Source organism: Neofelis nebulosa, chromosome 11, assembly GCF_028018385.1.
Source record: "Neofelis nebulosa isolate mNeoNeb1 chromosome 11, mNeoNeb1.pri, whole genome shotgun sequence".
Taxonomy (NCBI): domain Eukaryota; kingdom Metazoa; phylum Chordata; class Mammalia; order Carnivora; family Felidae; genus Neofelis; species Neofelis nebulosa.
In genome coordinates, this window is record NC_080792.1 from 41,074,937 (window position 1) to 41,090,354 (window position 15,418).

Here is a 15,418-nt window from a genome sequence, read left to right on the forward strand (position 1 = left end):
AAATACTAATGCAAATGTATGACAAAGACCTAATATTGATTAAGCATACAAAGGGCTTTTAGAAACCCCATAATCACAAAAACCCATTCACAAAAAGAGTGTAAATGGGTAATTCACAGAAAAAATACAAAGATCCTTAAACGTACGAAAAGATTACCAGCCTTACTAGTCAATGTATGTTTTTTTTTTTTTTTTTTTTTTTTTTTTTTTTTTTTTTTTTAAATTTTATTTTTGGGACAGAGAGAGACAGAGCATGAACGGGGGAGGGGCAGAGAGAGAGGGAGACACAGAATCGGAAACAGGCTCCAGGCTCCGAGCCGTCGGCCCAGAGCCCGACGCGGGGCTCGAACTCACGGACCGCGAGATCATGACCTGGCTGAAGTCGGACGCTTAACCGACTGCGCCACCCAGGCGCCCCACTAGTCAATGTATGTTGAGCAAAGTGGTTTTTTTTTTTTTTAATTAAAGAGGTAAAAAAAAATTTAAATGATTTTTGGCTGAGTGGAATAGAAAACATACACTCATTCTCTGTTGAGATGACTATATGTTGGTATTACTTTTTTTTGTAGTAGTTTGGCTCTGTTGGCTAGAATTTGAACTATATACATAGCTTTCATTAACTAACCGGTTCTACTTCCAGAAATGTGTCTAATAAAAATGTATAATTACTCAAAAATGATTTTGTAAAGATGTTTATCAAAGTATTTTTTTGTAGTAACAAAATTCTGAAGCAATATTAAATCAGTTGGGACACTGTATTAATAAAATTATGGTGTATTTATATAACAGGATACAATGTAGCTTTAAAAGAAATAAGAGATGTAGGTGTCTTGGAAAAATGTCCGTGATATTATTGTAAGTCAAAAAACGAGATAAAGAATATTCTGTATAATACCATTTATGTATAAAAAAGTATGTGTATTTTTAGAAAACTATGTATTACATAAAAACAAATATGGAGTGAGAGAAATGACAAACACCAACACCAAGCTGGTAACTGTAGGTACCTCTGGAAAGTCAGATGAGGCATGGGGTAGGAAAGAAAGATGTTCACTTTTTTTTTTCCCTGAACATTTATTCTTTTAGAAAAAAGTATTTTTAAAGAAAACATTTTCCTAAAAAATAAAAAAAAGTATACTCCCTAGCTGCCTTAAGTAATTCTGATGTAAACCCTTGGATAAGAACTGCTTGTTAATTGTACGTTCCTGATTTTCCCACTTACTAGCTTTGGGATCTTACTTAGAAAAAAACACCTGATCAGATACTTAGTTTTTGTCACAAGGGGGTTGAAATAATATCTGCCATTTACTGGATGCTTTCTAGATTTTTTCCTCAGATCTGTTTCCACTCTAATTTTGTGATTGCTGCAGAGATAGTTATAATCACTGATTACACTGATTATGAGCACTATTTGATGTAACTATAATTTGTTGACATTATTGCATTTAAAGTAAATGTTTTCTGTTTTCAACTTTCCCTGGGGAAAATAATGGCAGCAGAACACATGGAAGGGCATGGTAAGTTCAGCTTGAGAACAGCTGAAAACCTAGAGAAAGTTTTGGTGAAAATGTTGTTGATGCTTGATCAGCAACCTTCACTACTTTCTCAGTTATTTGTAAAGTGATGATGGCTCTTTCATTTGAAAGGTTGTCCTTATGGGTGAGGATGTAAATGCGGTATGTGGTTTTTGTAGACACTGTTGTAAGAGTCTGTTGAAGCGGAAACTAATTTGAGTTGTACCATTTACTAATAATACTAATAGTAGGTGATAATCTTCGAAGGGAAAAGCCTTCTAAATTTTTTAATGAAAAGCAGTCATTTTGACATTCTTGAATTAAGCAAAAATTGAGAATTGCTTTTAAATCCAGTAAAGTTAATAGAGGATAAAGTAGTAGATTGGATTATTTCATAATCTATACACATTCTCTTTTTATCTTTCCTTTTTTCTTGGATGGAAATAGGCTATTGGATGTCACAGATCAGTTTCCAGAAGAAATTAGATAATTGTGAATCTATTGTTTTCTGCATTCTCTTTTCTGGTTTATCTTTATTCAGTATATCTGTATTAAATTCTCAGTTTATATACTTTTTTCTTTGCCATTTGAAAAAGGATTACATTTCTTTTGTATATTTTGGAGACAGAGAGAGAGCATGAGCAGGGGAGGGGCAGAGGGGGAGGGAGACACAGAATCCAAAGCAGGCTCCAGGCTCTGAGCTGTCAGCACAGAGCCTGACGTGGGGCTCGAACTCACGGAGTGTGAGATCATGACCTGAGCTGAAGTCGGACGCTTAACTGACTGAGCCACCCAGGCGCCCTGAAAAGGGATTGCATTTCTTCAGAGATTTATTACAGGGTACATATCGTAACCACACATTTGGCTTTATGAAAAACAAAAGAAAATATTTCATGGTAGAGAATGTTTTGAATGATTTTAAGAAAAGTTCATGCTTATTGGAAGAAAAAATCATCAAGATTAGATTGCCCCTTGATCTCTACCCTCAGATACTCTTAAGTTAAAGTGAATATGCTTATATTGTTTTTAGAAAGTAAATATTTTTTTTACCAGTTATCTTTTTACTTTTAATTTTGTGAAACTAACCTTATTTTCTCTTAAACATTCAATAGGATTCTGATCTTCGAAGTGCACTTCTTTTGGAACAGGCGGCACATTGCTTTATAAACATGAAGAGCCCCATGGTTAGAAAATACGCATTTCATATGATACTGGCAGGACATCGGTTTAGTAAAGCAGGGCAAGTGAGTGCATTTTATTTAACAAATAAATTATTTTAATTTTTGTTACAGTTTGTTATATATTTTATAAATGTATGTCATTTGTCAATTTTTTATGATTTAAAATTAATCCTAAAAATGGAAGTAAATTTTGTTACATTGGTAAGGGCATGAGATTTGGATTTGGGTAAATGTGGGTTTCAGTCTTGATCTTCTACTCACAACATGACCTGGGTTACTTCTCTGAGCCTCAGGTTTTGTATTTATAAAATTTGAAAATTCTCCCAAAGTTTTGTGAGCTTAAACCAAAGTATATATGTGAAAGTTCCAATATACTGAATGTATTCAACCAGTTTTAATTATCCTTCACAGTGGTTGGACTGTCCCTACTTCAGCTCTAGTCTTCTGTTACCTCTCAAAGTGCCTTATAATGATATTTACTAAATATTTAATGAGTAGAAATCATCTCTCTCTCATACCTGGAAGCAGTTGGGTTGGAGAGATCTTTAATTTAGATCGATTAATTTAGAGCAGTTTCTCCAGCCCCAGTTGCCTCTTTAAGCATTAGTTGGAGGGACTTTGCTAGAGGCAGAGTGGTAGCAGTAGTAAATGGTGGATAGAAATGTGGATTGAAGAATCCTCCCTGTGTTCCTATCTGTCTCTGTCTCTGTCTCTCTCTTTCAAAATAAAAAAGTTAAAAGTGTTCTGTTAAAAAATTTACAAAATGTATAAAGTATGTGGTTCCCTTTGCTTGGGAGGAAAATTATGTACCTCATTGGGAATGGTCCATTGTCTCTTATTAAAAACAAGTCATTCTTTTTCCACATCTTTGTCCACTTTTGTGAATGGTTTCATTTGTGAACATGATGATGTCATTGGAACTGGAAATAGCCACGCATATTTCATCTTCTGAAATTGTAGGGCGTGTTGCTTCTAGGAAATGCATAGCAAATTAAAAATGGCTACATTTGTGGTAGGTTGACATACATTTACTCTTTGGCTCAGTAATCTAACTGTAGTTATATCATGGAGTTAGTGATTCCAGGGTACCCGGTTTTGTATTTTGAGAACATTCTATATAGACCCTGAACCTCTTTCTCCGACAGTATGTAGCAGCTGAAAGCATGACTAGAAATGCTTTTCTGTTGGAAAAGCAAATACATATCCTATTGAAGTTGGTCAAGAACAGTATCTTCCTTGGAAGGTAGGATGTAGAACACAAACAGTTGTGACTGAGGCCAAATTGTTTCTGAGAAGCACCAACTTTTCATGACATTTCCATTAAAATGTGTGTTGTTGGCAAGGATGAGAGGACAGTAGAGGAGATATGTGTGTATAGTAATGCCATTTCTCAGTCCTCCCTGAGAATTTGTGCTGGATTGCTTATCTTGTCCCTAGAAATTTTTCCTTTTTCCTTTTTTTTTTATTTTTTAAGAGAGAGCCTATGCATGAGAGCGCAAGCTGGGGAGAGGTAGAAAGGGAGGGAGGGAGAGAATCTCAAGCAGGCTCCATGCCCATTGCAGAGCCTGACATGGGGCTTGATCTCACAACTGCAAGAACATGAACTGAGCTGAAATCAAGAGTTGTATACTCAACTGACTGAGCCACCCAGGCGCCCCTAGAAATTTTTTATAGGTTTTTTTTCCCATTAGATTTCCATTATGATTATCAACTAATGATATCATAAATGATATCACAAATGAAAGGCATTTTAAAAAAAGGAACTGGCATTACCAAAGATTAAAATTAGTAAATTTTTTTTATGATAATTAGTAAAAAAAAATTTTTAAGGAAGTGCTGGGGAGAGGGTGCCTGGGTGGCTCAATCAGTTGTGTCCGACTCTTGATTTCATCTCAGGTCATGATCTCACGGGTTTGTGAGTTCGAGCCTTGGCTTCAGGCTTCACGCTGACAGTGTGGAACCTGCTTGAGATTCTCTCTCTCCAGTTCTCTCTCTGCCCCTCCTGCTCTCACTCTCTCAGAATAATAAATAAACTTAAAAAAAATTGCTGGGGAGGGTATATGTATATGTGTCCAAGTATACCCCTAGACAGTCTTTCAATTCTTACTTTAAAAAGCAGACTTTAAATCCTTTTTACCTTTTAAATCTCGTTGGGTGTTTTTCCAAGAAATCCTAAAAATGTACTTGAACTCAGCATTTTGACATATTCAATTTTTTCTCTGTATCTCTTAGTTTTTAAGACTTGTTTGTATTCCCTTTTACTAAATGCAGTATGGAGATTAGGGGTGTTTTCAAGAAACATCACTTTAAAATTATTTTGAAATAGTCTCAAACTTATAAAAATGTTACAAGTACAGTTCAGAAACTTTACCTGAGTGTTTGATAGTTGTCTCCCTGGTACCTCATTACCTCCAAATACTTTAGGACATTATTTCCTATTTCCTAGAAACAAGACTTTTTCTACTATATAACCATAATACAACCATCAAATCAAGAACTTAGTACTAATACAGTACCACCCATCCTTAGACCCCATGTGGGTTTTGACAGTTGTCCCATAAAAATGGTCCTTTATAGCATAAGGATCCTGTTCAGAAAGATACTTTGACTTGATCACCTTGATACTTTTGAAGATTACAGTCCAGTTATTTTAGTGGAGTATCCCTCAATTTAGGTTTGTTTGGTGTTTCCTCATGATGAGATTCAAATTGGGTATCTCTGTAGGAATATCACAAAAGAGATACTGAGTTCTTAAATTCTATGGTATTAAGTGGCAGATGATTTTGATTTGTTTTAATTATTTACAAGGAAACATTTCTTTTAAAAAACGAGCAGTCTTAGATATACATACTAAAAGTTTGTAATCCACCCTGGAGAGGAGAGGAGGTATAAGATAAGAGTATACTCTGAAGCAAAAGGTTGAGTGGGGAGAAGCCTCTTCCTTGGTACCAAATCCAGGTTTTAAGATAAAGGTTGTCTGAGTTCAGAGTGTGGCAGTGATAGGTAATTAACGCCAAATAATTGCTCACGGGTATGGCAGGATGCAGCAGTGGGCAAAAAAAAAAAAAAAAAAGAATATACCATACTCTTACTCCCAAGTGAAACAGTAGTTAAAAAATGTGTATACACATAGAAATACATATATATACACACATATGGGGTATCCATTCAGCCCAATGCAGTGGTATAGAGATGATCATAACAAAATTAGTAAGATAGTTCTCAGTTATAAAATAACAACGGGGGCGCCTGGGTGGCTCAGTCAGTTGAGTGGCCGACTTCAGCTCAGGTGATGATCTCACAGCTTGTGAATTCAAGCCCCGGTTCGGGCTGTGTGCTGACAGCTGGAGCCTGGAGCCTGCTTTGGATTCTGTGTCTCCCTCTCTCTCTCTGCCCCTAACCCACTCTCATTCTGTCTCTGTCTCTCAAAAATAAATAAACATTTAAAAAAAACATTAAAGTAACAACCAAGCCTCTGATTCATGACTGCATATACTGCCGTTCTGAGAACTCCCAGATGGTTTTTTATAAAGTCATTATTATTTCTGACTTCTTAGACTTCCTGCCCTTGGACAAAGCAATTAACTTGCCTGCTTCAGGATCTCTTGGTTTTTAGTAATAACTGCAACGGGGTTTTCATAAATGTTAGTTTCATTTTCCTCATCATTCCAGTCTCTGTTAGAGGAAGTACCAATTAACAGTTACGTGATTATGTGTGTGTGTATTTGTTTTTTCTAGTCCAAGAGAAATTCAGATTGTAATACTTTGTTTATTTTTTTTACAGAAAAAGCATGCTTTACGCTGTTATTGTCAAGCCATGCAGGTTTACAAAGGAAAAGGCTGGTCTCTGGCAGAGGATCACATTAACTTCACTATTGGGCGCCAGTCCTATACCCTTAGGCAACTGGACAATGCTGTGTCTGCTTTTAGGCATATTTTAATCAATGAAAGTAAACAATCTGCTGCTCAACAAGGGGCCTTCCTCAGAGAGTATCTTTATGTTTACAAGGTGAATACTTATTTTCAGGACTAGATATTAAAATTATATTTAAGTTATTACTTTCAGCAAAAAGCATATTCAGTGGTGTCTAGTAGGAGTTTAATAAAATGGCTTTCTTAGAATTTATGTACTTATCTGCCATAATAAAGTGTGGCAGGCTATGCTCTTGGGTCATAGAACTGAGTTGCATTGCTTTTCTACAGTTCTTTAAAAGAGGATTTTAATATTTCATTAAGCATTTGATTTATATTGGAATTAAAAACATTCTGGACTATTTCTTCATTATTTCTTTTTTTTGAATCATGCAAATTTTTTTTATATTGGGTCCTCATACCATCCCTTGGTGAGAAAATACTTCACTGAGACAAGAGGGTAGAAAATACAAAACATTGTTTTACGGAAAAAGTGGAAAGTTGTGAATTTTTTTCTCAAGACCTATGGATAATGAATATTTTATCTGTCCTGCAGAAAAATACCTCTAAGAAACTTTATTAATTTGAGATCATATGAGTTAGAATTTTGGCAGATAGGATGCTGTAATGAGTCACAGAAAGTAAAGTGCACCAAAATAATATTTGGAAGTTTTAACTTCCAAAGAGAGCTAATAGCTAGCTGAGTAACTTTAGGAAGATTCTCTTGGGCCAGAATAAATGAGACCTAAAATTTTATGACTGATGTATTAAGTAAAACTATTAATTATTTACCTTAATATTCTTGCTTAACATGTTTTTAATACCTTGGATATTAAAAAATGAGGAGGCAAATATGAAGGAAATGGAATTTTCTCAAAAAAACTTTTTTCTTTTGTATTTCTCCTAGAACGTAAGTCAGCTGTCACCAGATGGCCCTTTACCGCAGCTACCTTTACCGTATATTAACAGTTCAGCCACACGGGTTTTCTTTGGCCACGACAGACGACCAGCAGATGGTTTGTAAAATTTTATTTTGCCTTTTTACCTAGTGACTATTTTTTTAAGTGCTTTTTTCTTTATTTAAGAAATGATGTTGTAATTGTTAAAGAATGTTTGAAGATAAGTAACTCTGTACCATGTCACCATCCTGCCACCTTGAAGATAACCACTACTTCAGTGGTTTTTCTTCCGGCTCTAAAAGCTAAAAATAACAAAATAGCTATAATTATAATGGGTTTTCTCACATAATAGGAAAAATGCCAATGTTATTACATACCTTAAAAAAAAATTTTTTTTTAATGTTTATTTATTTTTGAAAGAGCGAGGGAGCACAAACAGTAGAGGGGCAGAAAGAGAAAGACACAGAATCCGAAGGAGGCTCCAGGCTCAGAGCTCTGAGTACAGAGCCTGACGTGGGTCTCGAATCCACAAACCATGAGATCATGAGATCGTGACCTGAGCCGAAATCAGATATTTAACCAACTGAGCCACCCAGGCACTCCCATGTTATTATATAATCTTAATGAACAATGTTAATGGTTGTAAGATACTTTATTCAGTACTTACAAAGTACTGTAATGTTCGCGTCTTATATAGTTGGACTATTTTCTTCTTTTTCTTATATAAACATTGTGATGGATGTTCTTGTGGATAAAACTTGTTAACTTTTTATTATGGAAATTTATTATTTATTAATTTATAATTTATTAATAAATTTACTAAATGTATTATGGAAATTTCAAATGTACACAGAAGCAGAGAACAATTGCCAATATTCTGCTGTCCTTGTCGTAAGACTTTTTAAAATATAGGCTTATTTTCTCAGGATTGAACCTTAGAATGGTATACTGGGCCAAGAATATAAATATATTGATGTATGTTAGAGTAAACTTTGTGATTCTGTGTATTCTTATATTTAAGCTTACTATATTTCTCCTTGAGATTTAATTTAGTATTTTATTTAAAAATATTTATCAAGATGTTTATGGCAACATTGGTGTTAACAGCAAAAAAAAAAAAGTGAAACAGTAGCAGGAAATGAATTGATAAATTTTGGCATATTTATACAATGGATTCATGCTGTAGAAATAGTTCTGTATGTTTCTACGTGGATAATACACCGTAATGTTGAGTGAAAACAGTTACAGAACAGTCAGTCAAATGTAATTCCATTTCTATAAATTTCAAACATACAAACCAATTCTATGCATTGTTTATGTATACATTCATGTGATCAAGTAAAAAACAAATATGGATGAAAACATTATATTTCAGCTTTGGAATAGCCCTGGGAAGAAGGGCTAGTGGACATGAAGGAGAGCAGTAGGATTTGGGAGGGTTACACAGAGGGCAATAATTCTATCTGTAACATTTATTTTATGAAGAGTATTTGGGATCTTACAACAAACATTGGCATTTGTTAAATTTTAATATATAAATATTTGTTATTCCCCATGTGTTTCTGTATGTTTGAAGTATTTCATATAAAATTATTTGGAATGTTAGGAAAAATATATTCTTTCAGAGTCAAGAGGAAAAGAACATCAATGTTATAAGCTAAGTTCCAGTTAGACTAGGGTTAATAAGAGGATATTCTTCTCTCAGATAATTATAGGCAAGAGTGTATATGTATATGTATTTATTCGGATACTTCATATTTTTATTTAAAGTAAGTTTCAGGGGCGCCTGGGTGGTTCAGTCGATTGAGTGTCCGACTCAATTTTGGCTCAGGTCATCATCCCGGGGTTGTGGGATTGAGCTCGGTGTCGGGCTCTGTGCTGAACGTGGAGCCTGCTTAAGACTGACTCTCTCTCTCTGTCTCTCTGTCTCTCTCTGTCTCTCTCTCACTCTCACTCTCTCTCTTTCTCTTTTGCCCCACACCCCCACCTCTTCTCCCTCTGCCCTTGTCCCCTGCTTGCGTGCACATTCTGTTTCTCTCTCAGATACAATAATAATAGTAATAATAATAATAATAATAATATGTCTCATTGAAGGCAGGTGTTAATAAACGTGTTTAATTGTGACACTTTTTTTTTTTTAGGTGAAAAGCAAGCAGCTACTCATGTAAGTCTCGATCAGGAATATGACTCTGAATCCTCTCAGCAGTGGCGAGAACTTGAGGAACAAGTTGTGGCTGTGGTTAACAGAGGAGTAGTTCCATCCAATTTCTACCCCACACAATATTGTTTGAATAGTTATTCAGATAACTCAAGATTTCCACTGGCAGTTGTAGAAGGTGATATACTTGAATTTTTATTCATGGTTTTTTGTTTACCTACAGTAGATGCAAGATAATTTTCTATGTGCCAAAAATTACTGGAAGCCAAGCATGCAAAAAATAAATTAGGAATCATAACTTAGTGAGCTGTATGTATAAAACCAGGCACTATGTATGAGATGTAATACTAGTATATAAGTGTGCTATTGGAATATAGAAGAGAGAGTGACATTCGTTAGCACATAGGAATTGGGGAAATCTTCTAGAGGAAGTAGTTTTAAAACTGAATCCTGAATAAATGGACATTTATAAGCTGGTAAAGGACAGTCTAGGCAGAAATGCAGAGCTGTGAAAGTAAGGTGTGTTCAGAGAATTGAAGTATAGGATGATAGGTGGGGTTTATTGAAGTTACTAATTTAGGTCTTTCTTTTTGTAGAACCAATAACAGTGGAAGTGGCTTTTAGAAATCCTTTGAAGGTTCCACTTTTGTTGACTGATTTGTCATTGCTATGGAAGTTTCAACCTAAAGATATTAGTGGAAAGGATAATGAAGAAGTTAAAGAACTAGTAAGTTATTAAAAGGTATTTGTAATAAGCATGTTTCAGTAATAGCCTAGCAGATGCATAACATTTCAATATTTTCTGTTCAGTGAACTACACTTATTCTTTTTTATACCTGTTTTCCCTAGTTATAAAAAGTATATATGCATATTGTTGAAAATAGAGAATACAAAGAACATACAGAATAAAGATAAATCTGTCTTCTCAGTATTTAGAAATAACCACTTTAACACTTTTCTATATATCTTTCCAGTAATTTCTATTTGTATGTTTTCTCTCATATATGGGATTTTAAAAATATTGTGTATGTTGGTTTTTTTTCATTCTGTGGATTTGTATGTGTATCTTGATATTAACATGTCTTAATATTTCACTTCTGTGTAATATTCCATCATGGATGATCTATAAGCTCTTCTGTGTCTCCATTGATAGTTGTTTTAGAAGTTTCCATTTGTTTACTATCCTCATAATTCAATGGTAAAAATTTGGGTGTATACTTTTTTCATCCTGATAATTTCTGTAGTAATGATTCCTAGGCATGAAGTTAAAAAATTTTAGGGAATAAGTATGTTAGTGCTCTTTTGGTTTCCCAAGAGGTCATACCAAAGCTTTTTACCAGCAACACATGGGATTGGATATCTCATCTTTGCAACATTAAGCATTCTTATTTATAAAAAAGCATCTTAATTGATTTACTAGGTATGAAAAATGCTGTTTTACTTTATTATTTTCCATCTCATTCATTAATTTCTGGTGAAGTTGAAGATCTTGGATTTCCTTTTTTTGGATTATCTTTATATGTATTTTATCTTTTTCTTACTCGTGTCTGTAATAAGCTCTTTATGTAAGATAGTTTTTGTTTCTGTTTTTTTTTTTAAGTTTATTTTGAGAGACCACACATACACGTGTCAAGGAGGAGCGGAGATAGAATCCCAAGCAGGCTCTGTGCTCACGAACCATGAGATCATGACCTGAGCTAAAATCAAGAGTTGAACACTTAACTGACTGAGCCACCCAGGCACCCACCCCTAAGATAGTTATTATTGAAGTAGGAATGACTTGGACAAATAATCTTTATTACCAAGCTGATTGTAACAGAAATAACTGGGAAAAATAATATTTTTTTCCACTTACTGGGCTATTCACCACTATCTACTATATAACTTTTACTTCTTTGTACTACCTTGATATATGCTTTAATCATTATTTTGGAACTGGGAAATAGCCCAACATTTTGGCACTGATTTATGAAGGGAGAACTGGAAAGAGATGTATGTTGTACTAAACTTTACTATTAAATTATTTCTCTTGGAGTGTTTTGATTTTTAAAGATTTCCTTCTGTAAAGTCTTGTTGGTTAAATTCATTGAAGGCGTGTTGTGATTAAACTCATTGTGGCTAGTTCCAAAGATTGAGATTTTGTAGGCTCTATTCTGACTTGAATTTTAGCAACTCCATGAATTTTTCTAATTTTTTTTTTTCTGATGCCTGGAATACAAATAAGAAGCTTATGAATGGTTCACTCTTGGTAGAGTTTTTTGAAAGATCCATTAGCTTTTTAGTATATTAGTCTGTTTAATATATTAAATTTTAAAGGAGGTTTATTAAAGTGAGATTTTTCATTGTGTATAATTAACTTATACTTTATCCTGTAAATTTCAAACTCTTTGGATTTCTTCATAACTTTCTGCTGCTGATGGACTAAGATACTGAACTGAAATTTAGGGAAATGTAATTTTAATTTATTGTATGAAATAACTAACTTCATGGTAGAAGTAAAACAGTGTTTATGAGGACCATCTTTACCCCAAGTGTGAGCCAGTTAACTGTGCTTTGTTATATGACCAAAGATTATAGTCTCTTACAGAAGTCATTGATTTGGAGGAGGCCTTTTTTTTTGTTCTCTCCTACTGCCCATATTGTCCACTAGTGTTTTATGCATGTTGCTTAGGCTGCCATTACTCGATACAATTGGACAATGTGGAAAAAGAGACCAGTCAGAGTAAAAGATGGAGAAATTTGCTCTTACTGCAAAATTAAACTAAGCGGCCATTTTGGCCATTGTTGACAATTAGTAGCTGAACTTTATGTCTTGAAGTTTTATCCTCTTGGTGGCTGCAACTTTGAGTAGATCACTTATCCTCCTCACTTGAATTGGACTGAATGAAATAGAAAAATATATCACATGTTAGATCACTCCAGGTGTGAAAGTAAAAAAAAAAAAAACAACAACTTTGTATATTGATTAGCACATAGTAAGAACCTGGTAAATGCTAACTGTAATTATTGTTATTGTTCTTAAATATTGATGTATAGGAATGTTAATATTCTTCTGATACTTTTCATTAGAATATGTATTTTACAAAATATTTTTCAGGTAACAGGTGAACCTAAAATGATTGGAACTGAAGTTATTTCAGAATTTTTAATTAATAGTGAAGAATCTAAAGTGGTAATTATTTTCTTATTTTTATGTTTTAAGCCTTTCAAAAAAGTAAGTTGGAAACAAATTTAAAAAACCAATTTTTTAGGTTTATTTTATATTCTAATTTTCTTAAAAGCTAAAATTTGGAAGATTCGGAAACAGGAATTGCACAAGAGGAAATTGGTGGGAGAAGAGTAGTCTGGTTTGTTAATTTGGCTTGTTAATTTTCAAAGAAGCCTGGTGCAATGTTTTTGTTTTTGTTTTTGTTTTTTTTTTGTGGGGTGGTCAGTATGGTAATTTCATATGACATTTGGTTGACCAGAATATTTTGGTTTTTGTTGACTTTGAAGTATTAGTTAATATCTGTGCCTGTAATTGTAGAATTTACAGAATTTACAGATTTTTCTTTTGAAGCAAATGCTTTCCAGTATAATAAATTAATTCATTATTCAAAAGCTTAGGTCATGACTTTCAATTTCTGCAATATTACAGAATTTAGGTATTGCACTATTTAAGATATTATGAAAAGAGATAATAAGAGTGACTTAAATATCTCCACAGGCAAGACTAAAGCTCTTTCCCCATCACATAGGGGAGCTGCATATTCTCGGAGTTGTTTATAATCTTGGCACTATTCAGGGCTGCATGACAGTAGATGGCATTGGTTCTCTTCCTGGATGTCACACAGGTAAAACCATAGCATTGCTAAACAGATACAAAACTAGTAATTAAATCTTTATAAAATAAAATGAATGAAAATAGCATGTTTTAAAAATAGGTCTAATGTACCTTTAACAAAGGCAGTTAGTCAGATTATTTGGATTATTTTAAACTCTGCCATTGCTTCAAAAATAAACAATTTTTTTTCCCTTTCTAATGTATTTTGTATTTGCAAAGTAAGTAAGTCTCATTTCTCCTAAATGAGAAATTGAGCAGCATACAGTAGGTATGGTTAAACATAAAAGTAAAATATGCCTAATTCTTTGATTAATCATGCTGCTCAGTAATTGTCTAGAATTTTTCTAGAAATAATATGAAAGTTACAGTATTCAAGCTAAATTTATGTCACTTAACATATCAAATTATTTTAGGGCATTGATTATTTTTTGTTTCAGGAAAGCATTCCTTGAGTATGTCAGTCAGAGGGAGACAGGATTTAGAAATTCAAGGTCCTCGACTTAACAATACAAAAGAAGAGAAAACATCTATCAAATATGGTCCTGATCGACGTTTAGATCCCATTATCACGGAGGAAATGCCACTGTTGGAGGTATTTCACTTTTTAAAATTTCATGGACTTAATAAATTATAAGGTCAGGTAATATTTTCAGTAAATTAATTGTAGACTTTGAAGGTACTGATGTTACATTGAACCATACTTTTTAATTATTGCTAAGCTGGGGTTAAACAGGTCTAATTTACAGAGATAAGTCACAGCCAGGTTATAAAATATAAACCTCAAAATATTGATGGAAATTGAGAAAATGCATTTAAAGAACACTTTATTAAAATCAGTGGCTCTTTTTTGATAAGGTACACAAATAATATAGGAATTAATGCTTGTAAAAAGTTTACACAAAATAGATAAATATATTCGTAAGAAATAATATTCCCTTGGGGCGCCTGGGTGGCGCAGTCGGTTAAGCGTCCGACTTCAGCCAGGTCACGATCTCGCGGTCCGTGAGTTCGAGCCCCGCGTCGGGCTCTGGGCTGATGGCTCGGAGCCTGGAGCCTGTTTCCGATTCTGTGTCTCCCTCTCTCTCTGCCCCTCCCCGTTCATGCTCTGTCTCTCTCTGTCCCAAAAATAAATAAAAAATGTTGAAAAAAAAAATTTAAAAAAAAAAAAAAAAAAGAAATAATATTCCCTTTATTCTCTCTGTTTTCCTACCCACCCTACTTTTATGCCATATTAGTTCCAGCTGTTTTAGTTGCAGAAGATAGAAACTGATGCTAGGGAGCATAAGCCAAAAAAGAGAAAATGTATTATTTAGTTAAAGGATATTGGAACATCTCTTGGAAACTGAAGTATTCTAGAACAGTAAGTCTCAGAAAAATAAGGACTTGGCACCTCCAGGAAATTTAGCAGCAAATGTTTGTGAGCCTTTAGAAAGCATTGCTTTTGATATGACCTTAGTTTAACAACTTTTCCAGTCTTTGTGCCACTTTATTACTAGTTTCAAGTTTCTAGAAGTCTGGCCTACCTTGGATCAGTTGTCTACCTGAGAGGCAGAGCAGTGGCAGGGTTGTGTAGTATTACAGACACTGGCAGAAGGTCTTTCCTCCTGCATCCTCAAGTTTTCTTAGTAGGGGAGTTAGAAGCTTAGCCACTTACCTTCTACGAGTGCTCGTGATACTAAATTGGCGTTTTCTCCTTTCAGACCTTTCACTGAACACTTATGTATAGTTTTAGTAATTATAAATGGAATCATACTGCACATTTTATCCTTACTCACTTTTTGTCTTTAACAACATAACTTGGTCTTTGTTTTCATTCAGTAAAAATTCCTTATTTTACAGCTGTATATGGTATTCCTTTATTTAGATACCATAATGTATTTTAACCATTTGTCTGTTGTTGAGTGTGGTTCTGGTTTTTCATCATTACTGAT

The 15,418-nt window shown here is 34.1% G+C and overlaps 1 protein-coding gene across 5 annotated transcripts in view; it reads left to right on the forward strand.

Moving 5' to 3' along the window:
- Positions 1–15,418, forward strand: part of TRAPPC8 (trafficking protein particle complex subunit 8) — an 83,070-nt gene that overhangs the window by 39,219 nt on the left and 28,433 nt on the right. For 2 of the 5 annotated variants that reach the window (XM_058692419.1, XM_058692420.1), the window contains exons 12-20: positions 1,497–1,517; positions 2,627–2,758; positions 6,480–6,704; positions 7,515–7,623; positions 9,648–9,842; positions 10,261–10,391; positions 12,762–12,836; positions 13,371–13,497; positions 13,925–14,079. In XM_058692419.1, coding sequence (XP_058548402.1) covers positions 1,497–1,517; positions 2,627–2,758; positions 6,480–6,704; positions 7,515–7,623; positions 9,648–9,842; positions 10,261–10,391; positions 12,762–12,836; positions 13,371–13,497; positions 13,925–14,079 — 1,170 coding nt within the window. The remainder of the gene's footprint in view (positions 1–1,496; positions 1,518–2,626; positions 2,759–6,479; positions 6,705–7,514; positions 7,624–9,647; positions 9,843–10,260; positions 10,392–12,761; positions 12,837–13,370; positions 13,498–13,924; positions 14,080–15,418) is intronic. The other 3 variants (XM_058692422.1, XM_058692423.1, XM_058692421.1) reach the window with 2 other exon arrangements.